At 43.5% G+C, this 15,539-nt stretch overlaps 1 protein-coding gene across 1 annotated transcript in view; it reads left to right on the top strand.

Annotated features, from left to right (window-relative positions):
- The window catches only part of ANKRD10 (ankyrin repeat domain 10), a 32,861-nt gene extending 21,640 nt beyond the window's left edge, over nt 1-11,221 (top strand). The window contains exons 5-6 of the mRNA XM_030856737.3: nt 6,214-6,303; nt 9,589-11,221. Coding sequence (XP_030712597.1) covers nt 6,214-6,303; nt 9,589-10,064 — 566 coding nt within the window. The 3' untranslated portion in view covers nt 10,065-11,221. The remainder of the gene's footprint in view (nt 1-6,213; nt 6,304-9,588) is intronic.
- The last annotated feature ends 4,318 nt before the right edge of the window (nt 11,222-15,539 follow it).

Here is a 15,539-nt window from a genome sequence, read left to right as displayed (position 1 = left end):
CTTGTTTTGATTTGCTGTATAAATGTGTGAGCTTGAGGTTTTGCTCATTCTGAATTACTCATTTTGTAGATAAGTTTTTAGTTCTTATGCCAGAGTAAAAAAATACTTGTTTACCCCCTTGTGTAACATATGCATATAAAATACATCTTTGAATAACTTCACATGTAAAAGTATTGAGAGAAATTTTAAATCTTTTGGGGGGGGCGCAATTTAAGTTTGCTGTTTTAAAAAGAGATGCCTGGAATAATATCTTGGCAACATAAATGCATAGCGTGGACCTTATCAATAAACTTAGTCTATTCTGTCTTACTAGAATTTAATAACTACACATATTGATGTTTTTAGTGTGGAATATATATTCACAAAAGCAATCACTTTCAGAAATTTTTCTGGCTAAGCCAACTCTTAAAGATGTATGTGTCCTGTAAAATTGACTCTTAACTTTTTTAAGTTTGGAATCACGAATGTGAAAGTTAACCTACTCCTCTCCATAGAGAGTAGGATCTCTCTCAAACTGTTCTCAGATATTTTAAGGTAATCGGAGTAATTTTTCCCATGGAAACCTTATTGATGTAAGAGAATGTAATGCAGTGATAATTTGTTCTGCTCAAATACAGACTGTCCTTGGAAGCAAGTTTTACTACAGACATACTTTAAATGCCTTTCATGTGGTCATTCACACCAGTATCAGAATGCACTCTGGTCAGAACACAGATGTGATAGTTGTGGCTACGACCTCTCGAAGGTGAAATAAAATCCAAAGCTATGTGGGTGGTTGATATAAATGAAAAGTACTTTGGGGTAGTATTTTCCCCGGTATGGATTTTGTTCACTTAGGATGGTGCAAGGAAGTATCAGTATATAACTAGGTTTGGGGTTGGTTGTGTTTTCTTTTCCTCCCTGTTTACCAACCATTTGCTCAGGATGGAATGACAGGTGGACCTCGGGACTTCAGCTGCAGCTGCTCAGCAAAATTTGTGTTAGGTCTGTTAGCATTCTAGTTAATCTTCAGGAGTAACTGCAATTATTCACAAATGTATTCCTGGAAAACTTGTCCCAATTATCAGTGATCCAGGATAGAGAAGAATGCCACTCCCATCCATGAGAGAAACTTTTCATCTTGTTTTTAATCCATAATTGTTGGGGTGCAGCTCCAGAGTGTTCACTGGGGAGAGGCAGTGTGAGTTACAGACTGACCCAGGAACCTACAGTTTTATTTGGGGTTAACAGTTGCCATCAGTAGGAGGCTGTGGTGGTACCAGACCTCACGTGTCGACTTCACGGTTTTGTTTTAGTCAAATAGGTGTATTACTGAGCTTAGCATCTCATATGCCACGTGTTAGGTATTTAATAGAAAACACCGTTTAGGAAAAGTACAGCATGACTTAGCTTCAAGTCAGCAGTAGGAAGTTGCTCAGCAGATGATCCCCAGGATGAATTTAACATAGAGAATCTCCCTCCACTTTCTGCTCCGAATTGTTCGTTTTGACCAGGCTTAAAAAGAGAAAGGAGGATGGGTGTGGCTTAACGAGCTTGTTAAGTGATACAGGTTAGCTAATGACTTAAAACTTTAGATGATAGAAATCAAATTGGTAATGTAGTTCCATGTATGTGACATACACAGAAGACTTCAGTAACTTCTCATGTATCTTTAGTGTTCTCAAACTTGCAGTAAATGGCTGTATTTACTTTTAAAAATTTGACCAGAGAACATTCCTAATTGCATTGCAGTAACAAATGATTGTTTTATCTCAGTCCCCAAAGACACAGCATTTTATAAATACAGTCTGAATGAATGACATTTAAGAACCAGGTGATTTTCTGTGTTAGTCTTGAGCTCAGCAAACCTCATGCACCTCGTCCTCTGCACACTGTGGCAGCTGCAGCGGGAATCAGCCAGGGCCAGGTCCTGGCACGCTTTGTTCCGGGTGGTCTGTGTCACATGCACCTTCCCTTCCGTGTTCTTTTAGCAGAACCCCAGATCCCTCGTTAGTGTTTCCACAACTGTCACTGCTTCTCCGTGTCCTTGGCACCTTCACTAACCTGCCTTCTTGAATCTCCCCACCCCCAGTCTGCTGCAGTTGGGGCCATGGCAGGAGTCCCACGGAAGGTCACCGTGTGGTAGAACCACCTTCCTACTGGCTTTATGTGGTGGTGTGATTTTAACAGGACCTTTCTTTGCGAAGGTAGTTATCTGGGTAAAATGTACTGTATAGTAGAAGAGAACAGTTGTAATTAGTAATGCAGGGAAACCACTAAGGAAACATTTCCTTCTGGCTCGTTTCATGGAGAACAGGGTTCCCCAATGGTCAGAGCTCCCAGTTCGGTGGGAAGGCCAGAGGGGTGTGAGGTAACCTTGGTTGTGGGTCAGCACGTAGGATTTCCCACACTGGCCCCCTCAAGAGGCACAGAGGACCGTGAGCCACTAGTCGGTCCCCTGGCCCCAGGCTGCACTTGACACGCTGAGTGAAAGTGCTTGACAGTGTTCGCACATCGCATGGTGTCAGCTGTGTGGGTTGTGTCTAGGTAGTGGCGCCCTGTTACCTAACTAAGTGTTCACATCTTAAAGCACAGGACTGTGTAGACTGGTTTTTGCCTCGTAAGAGATTTCCTTGCCTTAAAAGTTAAGTCTGCTGAGGCGTTTCTCACGAGCCCTAGATGTGCCTTGTAAGTGCGCCTGGCAGTCAAAATCCTGTTGTGTGCATGTTCTGCATCTTGGCATGAGCGGCGTGCCGCTTGTACAGTGAGGGCACGTCTTCCTAAGCTGACCCACAGCCAGCACGGAAATAAGCTTCCTTGATGGTACCGTTTCTGGAATGCTGCAGACCCTCCCTGTCTTTAAAAGTTAAGGAAGGCTTTTCCTATGTTTTAAAACTCCTTGATCAGAAGTTGTTTAGTTTTAGAATCTCACTGGTATCTGGCTTTAGGAGTTTTTTTCAAGTCTTAGATGAAAATTCAGATGCGGGTTTCTGTGTTGCCCTGGGCACCTTCCCGAGTGGAGCATCTTTACTGGCCCCAAGGTCAAAGATGAGTGGCTTCTTAGGCAGTGGTTAACACCTGGTCATGACTCCACCTCTGGGGGAAGAAAACTGGGAGGGTTTATTTTGAGCCAATCCTAGGTGATTTTCTGTCTTAAATACGCATCGTCTAACGTGTATTGAAGTCATGTCTAGTCAACAAATACCTCCTTTGGCAGTCAAAGTAAAAGATAAGGACGCTTTTAACCAATGTTCGGTAATTTTTCCTTTTAACTGGAATAGGAAAATGGGAAGGGAAAGTGCTGCTTTTCTAAAGCAAATAGAATCAAAATGGATACTTTTGGAAGAAAATTTTTTTTCTGAGATGTCTACAAGCCACTTTTCTCAGACGCGGCCTGGAATATTTCGGTAGTTCCTTTGGCAATGACGATACGTGTATTGGGAGAAAAGGCCGCAGGTGGCGTGCTCCGTGGCTGTGGAGAAAGGAGTCGAGTCCAGATGCAGTGTCCGTCAAAATTCTGAAAGGCCAATTTTAATTTCATGGCTTATAGTGCAGTTTTAAAAGGTAAATGATTACCACCTCAGTGCTCCCGTTGAGCTGTTTCAGCCCTTCCCGTTTCCAGGTGCTAGAAATAAAGACATGAAGGTGTCGGTATAAAATACATCACCCAGGGTTCTAGGCATCTAGGTTAGCAGCCACGTGGCTGCACATCCCGGCAGATGGAGACTGTATGGGAAAAACGCCTTGCAAAGACTGCATATCTACGGAGAGGGTAATTAAATTCTAGGCTGTCTGTATTAGCATATGCCTCCCACGTTCAAGAGTTTTCTTTACTAGAATCTGAAAGCTTTGGTGTGTTTCGTTGTTATCCCGCTCTATTGGTGAGCAGCTACCTGCATGAACAAAAGACACGTGTAGAAGGATAGCGTCCCTAGTGCACTGCGTAGGCCTCTGGTTAAGGGATCAGTCTCTGCTTCAAGGTGGTATTGTGCCCACTCCTCTATACCCGCTTTTATTTTGAAAATCCCTCCCTTTGCCACCAGCTCGTCTGGCCCCCTAGTGGCAGGTCTGCCCTCCTGTCCTTTTTCATTTTATAGCTAGTCTGACCTGAGATGACTACTCTCCTTACTCTTAATAGTTTTGCTTGCTTTCTCTGTGTGTGCCTTTTCTGGCTAGAGCCTGGGCATCATTCATCGATGGAACAGTGCCAGGCACTGGGCTTGGGGAGTGAAGAGACACATTCCCTGCCTTCATGAAGCTGTTTTCTTGTTGCACTTTTGGGGGAGGAGGGGGGTCCTCGTGTCTCACCTGTCAGCTTTCTTTTTAAAACCTGCTTTTCAGAGATCTGAAACTGCCGCTGTAACCTAGATGTCACTTTCCCCAAGGAACACGGGCCCCGAATTCCAGAACAAAACCAGGCGTTATGAGTATGGCTACATAAAGCTATCTGCACCGTATCCCCAGTGAAGTCTGACCTTTTGTATGAGGACGTCTGTGGCTTTGCCCCGATAACCTGCACTGGTTCTCAGTAAACTGCCTGGTCTGGCTCATCAAACGTGGGCCTTGCTACTGCAGGCCCCTCATCTCCGCGGTGACTGACCGAGCACTGAAGGTTGCGAGGCTTCTGTCAACCAGTACCTGGAACATCCCTCTCCCAGCCCCCCACCCCCACCCCCATTTTCTAAGACGTCCTGTTTACCACTGACTTTTTGAAAGTACCTTGTTTCATAGCGAAGATGGAGCCTAGCCTATCACTGACTTGGGGCCTGTGGAGGATTAAGAAAAGCTTCACAAGACTGAAGTCCTCAGTTGTTGCCTCTGGCTTTAAATCACCTCCGTCTGTAGGGTGCTTTTGGCTTCATACCTGTGCAGATTTTTCCTCAACTGCACAAATTACACGGCTCTGTTTCTTCCATATACTGATCATTGAGAATTTGTGTTTCTCTTTTATTAAGACTTTTTTTCATTTAAAACTGTTTCAACCGTTTGGAGAATACTCTGGAACTGATATGCTCATTCCTATATTGAAGATGACTCGTGTGTGTCCAAAATTAGAAGTAATTGAAGCTGCACAGTTCAGGTCTCTCTGTTTTTAAATGTTTATTTGAAAGAAATTACACTGAAAGTTGTTACTTATTTGTTGCATATACCCTCTGACCCAGAAATCATTCTAGTTTATCTTGGAAAAGAACCAGAAGTGTATGCAAAGGTGCGTTTATAGGGATGTTAGTTATGGTATATTCATGATGGGAAAGAAAACGAGCCACCCACACCGCAGGGGGGAGCTGGGTGGTGGGTGAACTGTAATCCAGGCATACAGTGGGTTATTATTCAACTTGAAAGATCCTTTTGAATTTACTTGATGGGATGCATTCATGCCATGGTAAGTGAATAAAGGCGAGGCATGCAAGTGATTTTCTTTGGATCCAATTTTGTAAAAATGCGTGCTGCTTAAGACTGGTGAGCCATACGCTGCATGAGAGTGGCTGCTCCCGAGAAGTAGGCTGCCCCGGGGGCGCAGGAGGCATTGCTGCACAGGGTATGTGACCCCTGGAGGACTGGCCAAGTGTGCACATGACTCCAAGATGCGGGAGTGGGAGTCTCATAAGAAAGGTGCGTGCGTAGCGTCCTTTCCAAATGTCTTGGAACCCAGACGTTTAGTGGGTGTTTCCAGTTGCGTTGCATCTTGGTGCAGAGGGCCAGAGCTGCTCTCGGGTGGTACTGGACAAACCCGTCTTGATCTCGGCTTTTACTTTATTTTCTGTTAATGAAATAAGTTAACTTTTTTTAAAATTTGAGGACCGTTTTAATGGTTTTTATGTTGTTCAAGAATTGTCATTTCTTTATGAAAAACAACTGAAGGAACATGTGGGGGCATAACGTAGAGTGTCCTGAATCTTTAAAACTAGCTAGAAATGTCTCTGAGTTGTATAACTGCTTTACATTGTCTAAATAACAGCCCTAAATGAAAATTTATGCCGACAAGTAAATCTCAAGTAGGTATCTGAAATGCCATGACTTTTCATCGAAACTGCACATTTGAGGAATTGTTTTCTGTTGGGGGAAAGTACGTTTCTTGGTAGTGTGCCAAGTCCATTAATAATCCGTAGATTGTAAAGTTACCTGACAGTTTTGGAGCCTCCAGTGCTCAGACAACAAGGAATGAGAAGCATCTGTGTTAAAGTCCTCTGCTTTGGTGTAGGGAACCTAAAATTGCCTTTGTTTTCTGTGCAGCTCAAAGCTCGGATGACCCCATGCCGCTCCTGAATGGCGAGGCGGAAGACGATGCTGACAGCATGCACGTCGATAGAGAGTTTGTAACAGGTGGGAGTGGACAGTTTCCTGTTAGCCACAGCAGCGGTCCAATGGTCGAAGACACCAAACAGCAGGAGGGTGGTTCTGTTGGACCGAAAGAAATAGAAATCTATACTGTTTCAGCAATGCAGACCCCCTGCCGTTGCAAGAACCAGTATGCGTGTTATTTCTAACATGCGTTCGCTCAAGCAGTTTTTGCACTTTGCCCAGTGTTTTAAAGAATGTTATGCTATAATCTGCATATCTTGGACAAGTTTGTAGCTATAAGGAGAAGTGTTTTGGTGCATTTTATGGATATGAGAAATATAAGTGCAATCTTCCTATTTTGATTTGAGACTTGCTCAATGTGCCTTGTTTAGTTTTAATGAGGTTTCACGTTTTTCATTTTCTGACAGAGGACCTTGGGGTGACTCTACCAAACGAACATCTACTGCTAGTAATTTCGAAGCGATAAACAGCAAAAGGAATGTCTGGCTGTAAACACTGAGAACTAGTAGATGTTGTGGTTTTGACTTCTAACCAGTCAGGCCACTGTGAAATCTCTAACTCAGCATTCCTGGTCGCTTTGGTCTGTGTGGCGCTCACTCTGAATCTAAGATGCTGAGCGCTGTGTCTCACAGAACACACTTCTTCACTACAATTGGTGGTGTAGTAAAACACTTGATAGTCATTTTTGGTTTTTAAAAAGTAAGGGCTTTGTTTCTTTTACTATTTAAAGATTTAGCCATTTAGCTAATGCTTTTTTCTACCATTCTTTTTTTTTTTTGCGGTACGCGGGCCTCTCGCTGCTGTGGCCTCTCCCGTTGCGGAGCACAGGCTCCGGACGCGCAGGCTCAGCGGCCATGGCTCACGGGCCCAGCCGCTCCGCGGCACGTGGGATCTTCCCGGACCGGGGCACGAACCCGTGTCCCCTGCATCGGCAGGCGGACTCTCAACCACTGCGCCACCAGGGAAGCCCTCTACCATTCTTTTATCTAGGTGACCATGAAAACATTTTAGCCATTCTCTTAATATGTTAATATATTTGGAAATAGATACTGGTTTTTTTAAAGTTTTATTATATCTGTATGCTAAATTCTTTACTGGGGATAAAAGATTATATATATTGTTTCCCAGAGGTACATGAAAAAAATCATTTTTGTTCGCTAAGATGAAAAGAAAATGTGTACATCTTTCTAGAAGCTACAGAATTGTTACGGATGGAGTCACCATTTTGCCAAATACTTAAATGGGTAGATTTTCCAAGGGAAACTGATTGGATAATACATTTAAAGAACCTAACGTTGAAAAGGCCAATGTTTAAACTCAACTCATCCCATACGATAGGTGCCAAGTAAGCATTCCCCATGTTTTTCATCACTTCGTTTGTAACACTCTCTGACTGAATAAACAAAAGGTATGGAATTGCTAGCGGTCACTTGCAGTAGGTGGGCGAGGGGTTGGGGTGCAAGAGGCGAGTCCTGGAAGGCACGTTGGAACAGAGTGTATGGGCGGCCCTGGGCGGTCCTGCAGACCGTCGGCAGGTGCGGGTCTGACCAAGCAGCCGTAGGTCGTAGCCAGTCTCTGGGAGGTTTGCTGCTCTCATGCTCAGTTTTACTAGATGTTTCATAATGACATGGGGTTACAACTAGCCTTGATTTTGAGAATGCATAATGGAGCTAATTTACTTTAGCTGGGCACCAGAGAAGAAAGATACACATGCAGTGACCATTAAACAAAAAAGCATCAGTCTAGTTAACTCGGATTTCTGAGGCCCAGTCACCTAAAAATATAGTTTCTATCTTTGTTAGTAGTAGTATAGTTGTCTTATTGACTATCAAGGTCAACATCCTACTCATGAGTTTTATTACCCAGGAAAAGCTGTTTATTTTGGGGAAAAAGTAAATAAATATTTCCCTGGGAATAACTTGTTTTATTTTTAATTTTACCTCATGTTTAGTTCTTGAAACACTTGTTCTCCAGCCTTAAGTTTAACTAAATAGAAAATCTGTCGTTCAATTTGAAAAGAAATAATCCATAATCCGCTGAAGAATTTATAGCGGCTGTTAAACTGTGTCACTTAAACTGCCAGAAAATTGATGATTAATAGAATGTTTAGAAGATGTTTTTGTTCATTGAACAAGATGTGATTTTTTTTGTCATCAGAAAGATTTTCAGGACACACAGAAACCTATGTCTGGGTGCCAGTCGGGGGTCATAGTGTGCGGGGTGTTAGGGTCATGGGACACACACCTGTGTGTCCTCATTCTAGAGGTTACAGAGTCAGTGCTTCTGTATTTAATGTCACACTTTACTTGAATAGTGCAGAACATTGGGGTAAATTTTAACATCATTAAGCAAGTCATAATTTTAGATCATTCTCTGTACTGTTCTGTGAATTCCTGTGAACATGAATATTAATTCTTGAGTTTCACTATACAGAAAATACCTTGTAATTGCCTATTCCCATGTGTCCAAACGTTTTGTGATTGACATTTTTTTCCCATAAGACATCTCCCTCTTAACAGATGTCTATATGTGCAGATTATGGTTTTTGAAAGTGGAACCTTGGAGATCATAGTCACTGTAATTGCTGAACTCAGAAGAAACTCTTCAGAACTGTGCTCTTGGCCCAAGACTGTATGCATGGAATCATTAGGGTTCATGGTTCTTCCTGCAGTCTCACAGTGCTGTGTGGCATTTTGCAGAAGTGCTGTGGGATTCGAGTGTTGCTGAGGAAAGCGCTCCCTGTTCCTATTCCTGTGTGCGCGTCCCTGGCTTGGAGGAAGCGCTCTGAGGAGCCTCCTGTGACGCTGTCAGACTTTGTCCCGGGAGCCTCCTTAATTCACATACTTCATCAACTGCTTTTCTTTCTTTTTTTTTTTTTTTTTAATTTCTTAAAAGCTGGAGAAGTTTTTGGTTTATTTTAACCCTTTGTGGGAACACGTTCAGTTCTGATGGACTTTTTCACACGTGACGATTTTTAAAACTGCTCTCCAAAGTAGTCTTAAACTGAGAACAGTTCAGTGCTGTTGGTGTTTTTCATGCGGTATGTTTGTCAGCTGAAGTTCTTTCATTTGGTTCCCCAGCACTAATGAAATCTATAAATGTTTCCTATCTTACCAGGCAAACGCTTCTGTTGTGTTTTACTTTTAAATCACTTATGCACCGTTTTTTGCCTTGCAAGAGGAACTGGTTTGTTTAAAGAAAGGAAACTAAATAAATCCTTTAAAACAGTAGCAGGAATGAAGCATTTTATACTGTCTCCTCCCCTCTGGTTCTGAATTTTGGTGACAGGTGTATTTCTTAATGCAGATACGAAAAACAGTAGCTCCGTATCGAATACACTGACAAATGGATGTCTCATCAATGGACATTTGGACTTCCCTTCCACGACACAGCTCAGTGGGATGGAGAGCAGGAGTGACCAGTGCTTGACAGGACCTAATGGAATTGGCGGTGGACTAGTTCCAGGACCGCCGTTTCCGAGTAGCCAGGGTTCTCCCTGTGTTAATGGGACTGAAGAGCCAGAAAAGGGCACGAGCGTTAACCCCGAGATGTGCGGCTCTCTGCACCTGAACGGGAGTCCAAGTAGCTGCATAGCCAGCAGGCCTTCCTGGGTGGAAGATATCGGGGAGAACCTGCACTACGGACACTACCACGGGTTTGGAGACACTGCCGAAAGCATCCCTGAGCTGAGCAGTGTGATAGAGCACTCCAACTCCGTGAAGCTGGAGGAGGGGCACGACAGCGCCGTCCTGGGCACCATGCACCTGTTCCACGGCTCTTAGGGCCGAGGCCGCCGCTTGGACACATGAGGCCTCCTGCTAACCAACTCCGAATGCTAGTGTAGCGTCAACCTGAAGGAATGCCACAACTTGTACTATTTTCTTACACTTCAGCTTTCTGAGAAAGTGCACTCTACTCGGCAGGTTCTCGCTGAGTCCTAGCATGAGCGCAGGTAGGCTTATTTAGCACACACGTGTCTCTCCGTGGGACAGTGGGGGCCTCTCTCAGGGTGCACTTTTGAAATTTAATTTTTCTGCTGCCAATCTCAATATTTTCTCTTGAATACCATCACCGTAAATCGCCATTTTTCCTTCCGTCAAATTAAATCGTATCTGATCAGGATAGATTGCAGACAGTGAATGAGGTGCCTAGTAATTTACCCCTTTGCACGCGGGCATCATTTTGAAGAGCTTGCTTTTACTCTTTCCAGTAGAATTTTTGACAGAAGACAACTCTTTCCCTATGCAAGGTACAGCCTTACAAAGATTTCTTGCAGTGATTTGTATGAAGAAAAGAACGTTTGTCTTTTTCAAAGTCTTTTCATTGATAACTTTGCTACGTGCCGTGTGGTGAAGGTCTTACTTGTAGACATACGTATTGGTTTGGGGACATGAGTGGTCCCTTCTTTAATGGTGTAGCTCACTGCCCTGGATTTCACTGAAAGCACCTGCAGCCTGGGACTGACTTCTGATTTGATGTGTTTTTATTCCACATTTCCTACTTGGACTCTAGGATTTTTACCACAGATAATGGTTTCCCCTATATGTAGTGGAAGTTACTCTTTGTAGGGGACTGTCAGGTCAAAATATTTAACTGATTCTTTTGACATATATTTTCTTTTTTCCTTGTTTTTGTTTTTTGGGGTTTTCTGCTTTAAAATATATACCACTATGTATATCCAGTTAACTGAGGGAATTTTGAATCTCTCTTAATAAAGCTGCATTAAGTTTATGGTTTTATAGAAATTAGCTTTTGTTTAGGCAACTAGTGGCTACACTGTGCAAATATTGTCATGAATTTTTACTTTTCTGATTTTTGTAATAAAAATTGGTGAAGATAGAGGATGTGTCAGATGAACAAAACCAATGTTCTCAGAGTGTTACTAACATTTTGTTTTTAAATTGTCCTTTACACATGGAATAAACAAACGCTCACGCCCGATGTGTCTCTGGGTATGCTTCCCTGCGTGAGGGTGGTCCGTGGGAGGAACTGGAGAGGTCGACTTCTACTGCTGCCTTTCATTTTGCTTGTAAGATTCCATCTACTCTTCTGATCCTCCCATGTAGTCCTTTTCACCGCTTTTGGTTCGTTCACATGCTCTAATTTTATGAACACTCTCACTGGATCTCTCTTGGGGGTAGGGGGAGGTATAAATTGCTGTCAGCTAACAGTATTGTCCCTGCATGCTTATTTTCATAAAAGACCACAACCATAGTTTCCTAAACTTCTTTGGGCCGGCACGTATTAATCAATGTAAGCCTTTTAAGTATATAAATTAGAGTTAATAACGGCAACAGAATAGCCATTCTGGCATGCCTAGTATGTTATTTAAAACGTTTATTTTTGTACGTGATGGAAAAACCTGCTAGACCAAGTGAAGGAGCACGAGCCTTTGGAATTGTCACAAAAATTACTCTGTGCTGAGAGCAGAAGTCAGAACATCTGCCGTGTCACCCCCGCCTTCTCCCGTGCAGGGTCAGTCATCACGCCCGGACGCAGGTGACCTCGGAAACCTTTTTAAGGGACTGATCATGAAGCCACCCAAGTGGCTGAGTTTCAAGACAGAGGAAACCTAATGCCGTTCTCTCATTCCCTGCGTGGACTGTATTTGAAGGTATCTCAGAGGCTTCCTGGTGAACTAATATTTGCTGGAAAACATTAAATGAATCTCTTAAAATACGCTAAAGGTCAGAACATTTGGTTAGCCATGGAATTGGGGAGAATATGACTGCTTCTTGGGGATAAGAATATTGCATAGAATCTGTATTTCGGCAACCTCTGTAATTCAGTGGGTGCATGATACATTGTGGTTCAAAGTCACTGACATAAAGTGCTTAGAAATACATAAGATTGTTACGCTGGAATTCTGTCTTGCCTGGAATTTGCTTCAGAATAATGTAGGACTGGAGAGTGAATGGGACGAAACTCAAACAAGATCTGGGCTGAGCTGATATCAACATTGGGTACGTGAAGGTTCGTTATTCTGTCTACTTCATATATAATTGGGGAAGAATTTTTTAAATTAGAACTTTAAGAAGAAAACAAATGTTCTAATACTTTTAAAAACTGCAGACATCATTTTGACGTTGACCAAGAATAAGCTCAAATTTTGCTCTGCTCAACTTACCAAAATTCATTTCATGCTGAACTCTCACGGTAGTTCACTGGTTCTTAACATTTGGTCTGAAGAGCCTTTTAGGTGCTTGTATTAAATACTAGTGGCAAGCAGCTGGAAAGTGAAATAAATAAGTCCACTTACAGTAACATCAAAACCATAAAATACCTAGGAGTATGTCTTAAAAGGTGTTCTAGACCTCTACACTGGAAACTGTAAAACACTTGTGAGAGAAAGGTCTCTGTAAATGTGTGGAAGTATGTAGTAATTGAGAAAGGAGAGGTATTTTAATAGCCTTTGCAGTTGATCATGGGTATCAGATACAAAATCAAAACTCTGCAGAGGTGGTTTCTACAGCAATGGTTTCATAAAGGTTCAATGTTGAATCAGAAACCATATGGATGAATTTCTTGTACTCAGTTACATTAAATCTGTTTATCTTGTACTTTGAATAGACGGCTAATCATGCATGATTTTATAACATCATGCCTTAGCTATCTGGAAAATATTCTTTTTTTTTAATCTTCCTTTTTTTTTTTTTTTTTTTGGCTACACTGCACAGCTAGTGGGATCTTAGTTCCCCGACCAGGGATCGAACCCCTGCCCCTTGCAGTGGAAGCACGGAGTCCTAACCACTGGACCGCCAGGGAATTCCAGAAAATATTCTTTAACTGAGGTCCGCAGACCTTCCAGATGTTGAAACATTTCATTTAATATTTAGAAAAACTCATTAATATCACTAACTATAAAAGTCCGAAGCTGACTTCATTCGCCACATATACTGTCATTTGTTTTCCTTGAAGTGACAGGCTCACTTGGTTAATCTTCTTTTAAATCACATCTGCCAAACATAAAAAGTCATATAAAGTCTTAATAACCATTGTCAATTATTTTTAAATAAAAATGATGTTTCTAGAAAGAAAGCAACTGGTTACGTTGTAACACAACCACCCAGGCAAGTGCTTTCCCTGGAGGCAATATTGTACTTTGTTCCACGTGCTTTCCATTTCATCACAGGACATGTACTCAGTGGTTGAGATGTAATATGTATTTTTTGCTTCATCAAGGACATTTTTAAGTGAAATTGGCCTTTTTTAACTGCACAGCAGTGAAGAACATAGTGGTAGTCAGGACAGTCGTTGCTGAGGCTTCACCGTTGCTTCTGAGCCACAGTGCAAATGTCAACACAGGAGAAAGCAACTCACATCTTGATAACATAGCTGTGACCTCTTGGGTCCCTGAAATGGTCCCCGGGTCCCGGGGAGTCTGCTCATCCCAGTTTGAGAACTGCTGGATCAACTGTGCCGTTAGCGTTTGGGCCGATGAGACCTCAGCAACTGAGGGATAAATGCTGGGATCTAGACAGGGTTCTTTGAATTGCTCTTTAGGCCTTTCTGTAGATTGAATTTTTTAAACTGAGAGCAACAGAGAATGGAGGAAGACTAATTGGAGACAGAAACGTAGAAACCTTTCTGAAGAGTTTTCCTGAAAAGAGGAGCCAGGAAGTAGGCTGTAGGGAGAAGCAGACGTGACATCAAGAGAGAGTTTGAAGAAGGAAGATACAGGAGGGAAGGCTGGAGGCCCAGGTGAGCACGTGAGAAGGGGTGGGTCCCCTGATGGTGCTCGTTTCTGGTGAACTGTGAGCCCCCAGCTTGGGCAGGTGGTTTCCAAGAGACACTGGCATCCCAACCTGTGGCTGCAGCCATAGGTGATCCTGGGCAGAAGGGCCGAGTTGACTTTGAGCTGAACCGCGTTACAGTTCAGCTGAGCCAGCTGGACAAAGCAGCGGTTGGAGTGGCTGGGATTTAAGCTGAGGAGGGGGGTGGTGGGGGCGGGGGGCAGTTCTGATGGAGGTGATGGCGTTGGCTAGTCAGGCACCGCGGGGACAAGACGGTATAGTCACCGTGAACAGTGAAACAGCCCGAGCAGAGTGAAGGGCCAGGGTGATCCAGGCAGCAAACCCTCGGGGGAGGAGGGACAGGCTCCGGATGGGGGCATAAGTGCAGCCAGTGGTGGGGCGATTGCCGGTGCTGGCTGATGAGGGGGTGAAACTGGGCCAGGCCACCCCCCCAGGCCGGGTGGGGCCTTTAATTTCCTAACAATACTGTAAATATGAAAGAATTTTTTGCATAAATTTGTCTCATACCCAGTTATCTTGCTGAAGGTTCCTAGTCGAATACTTCTTTGGTTAAGGCTTTTTTTTTTTTTTTTTTTTTTTTTTTTTGCGGTACGTGGGCCTCCCACTGCCGCGGTCTCTCCCATTGCAGAGCACAGGCTCCGGACGCACAGGCCCAGCGGCCATGGCCCACGGGCCCAGCCGCTCCGCGGCACGTGGGATCCTCCCGGACCAGGGCACGAACCTGTGTCCCCTGCATCGGCAGGCGGACTCTCAACCACCGCGCCACCAGGGAAGTCCTGGTTAAGGCTTTTAAATTTTGTAGTCATATTTTATACCATACATAAAAATTAACTCAAAATGGATTAGAGACTTAAATGTAAGATCTGAAACCATAAAACTAGAAGGAAACATGGAGAAAAACTTCTTGACATTGGTCTCAGCAGTGATTTCTCGGATATGACACTAAAGGCGCAGGCACAAAAGCAAAAACAGACAAGGGTCACTGCATCTACCTAAAAATCTACACACCTACTGAAACAACCAACCAAGTGCAAAGACAACCTATGGAATGGGAGACTATATTGGCAAACCACGTATCCGATATGGGGATAATTCCCAAAATATGTCAGGAACTCCTTCAACTCAATAGCAAAAAAACAAATAACCTGATTTTAAAATGGGCAAAGGAAGGGGATTCAAGATGGCAGAAGAGTAAGACGCGGAGATCACCTTCCTCCCCACAAGTACATCAGAAATACATCTACACGTGGAACAACCCCTACAGAACACCTACTGAACGCTGGCAGAAGACCTCAGACCTCCCAAAAGGCAAGAAACCCCCACGTACCTGGGTAGGGCAAAAGAAAAAAGAATAAACAGAGACAAGAATAGGGCCGGGACCTGCACCAGTGGGAGGGAGCCGTGAAGGAGGAAAGGTTTCTACACACTAGGAAGCCCCTTCGCGGGCGAGACTGCAGGTGGCAGAGGGGGGTAGTTTCGGAGACCCGGAGGAGAGCACAGCAA

Source organism: Globicephala melas, chromosome 18 (genome assembly GCF_963455315.2).
Source record: "Globicephala melas chromosome 18, mGloMel1.2, whole genome shotgun sequence".
In the NCBI taxonomy this organism is placed as follows: domain Eukaryota; kingdom Metazoa; phylum Chordata; class Mammalia; order Artiodactyla; family Delphinidae; genus Globicephala; species Globicephala melas.
This window is presented reverse-complemented; position numbering and strand designations above follow the sequence as displayed.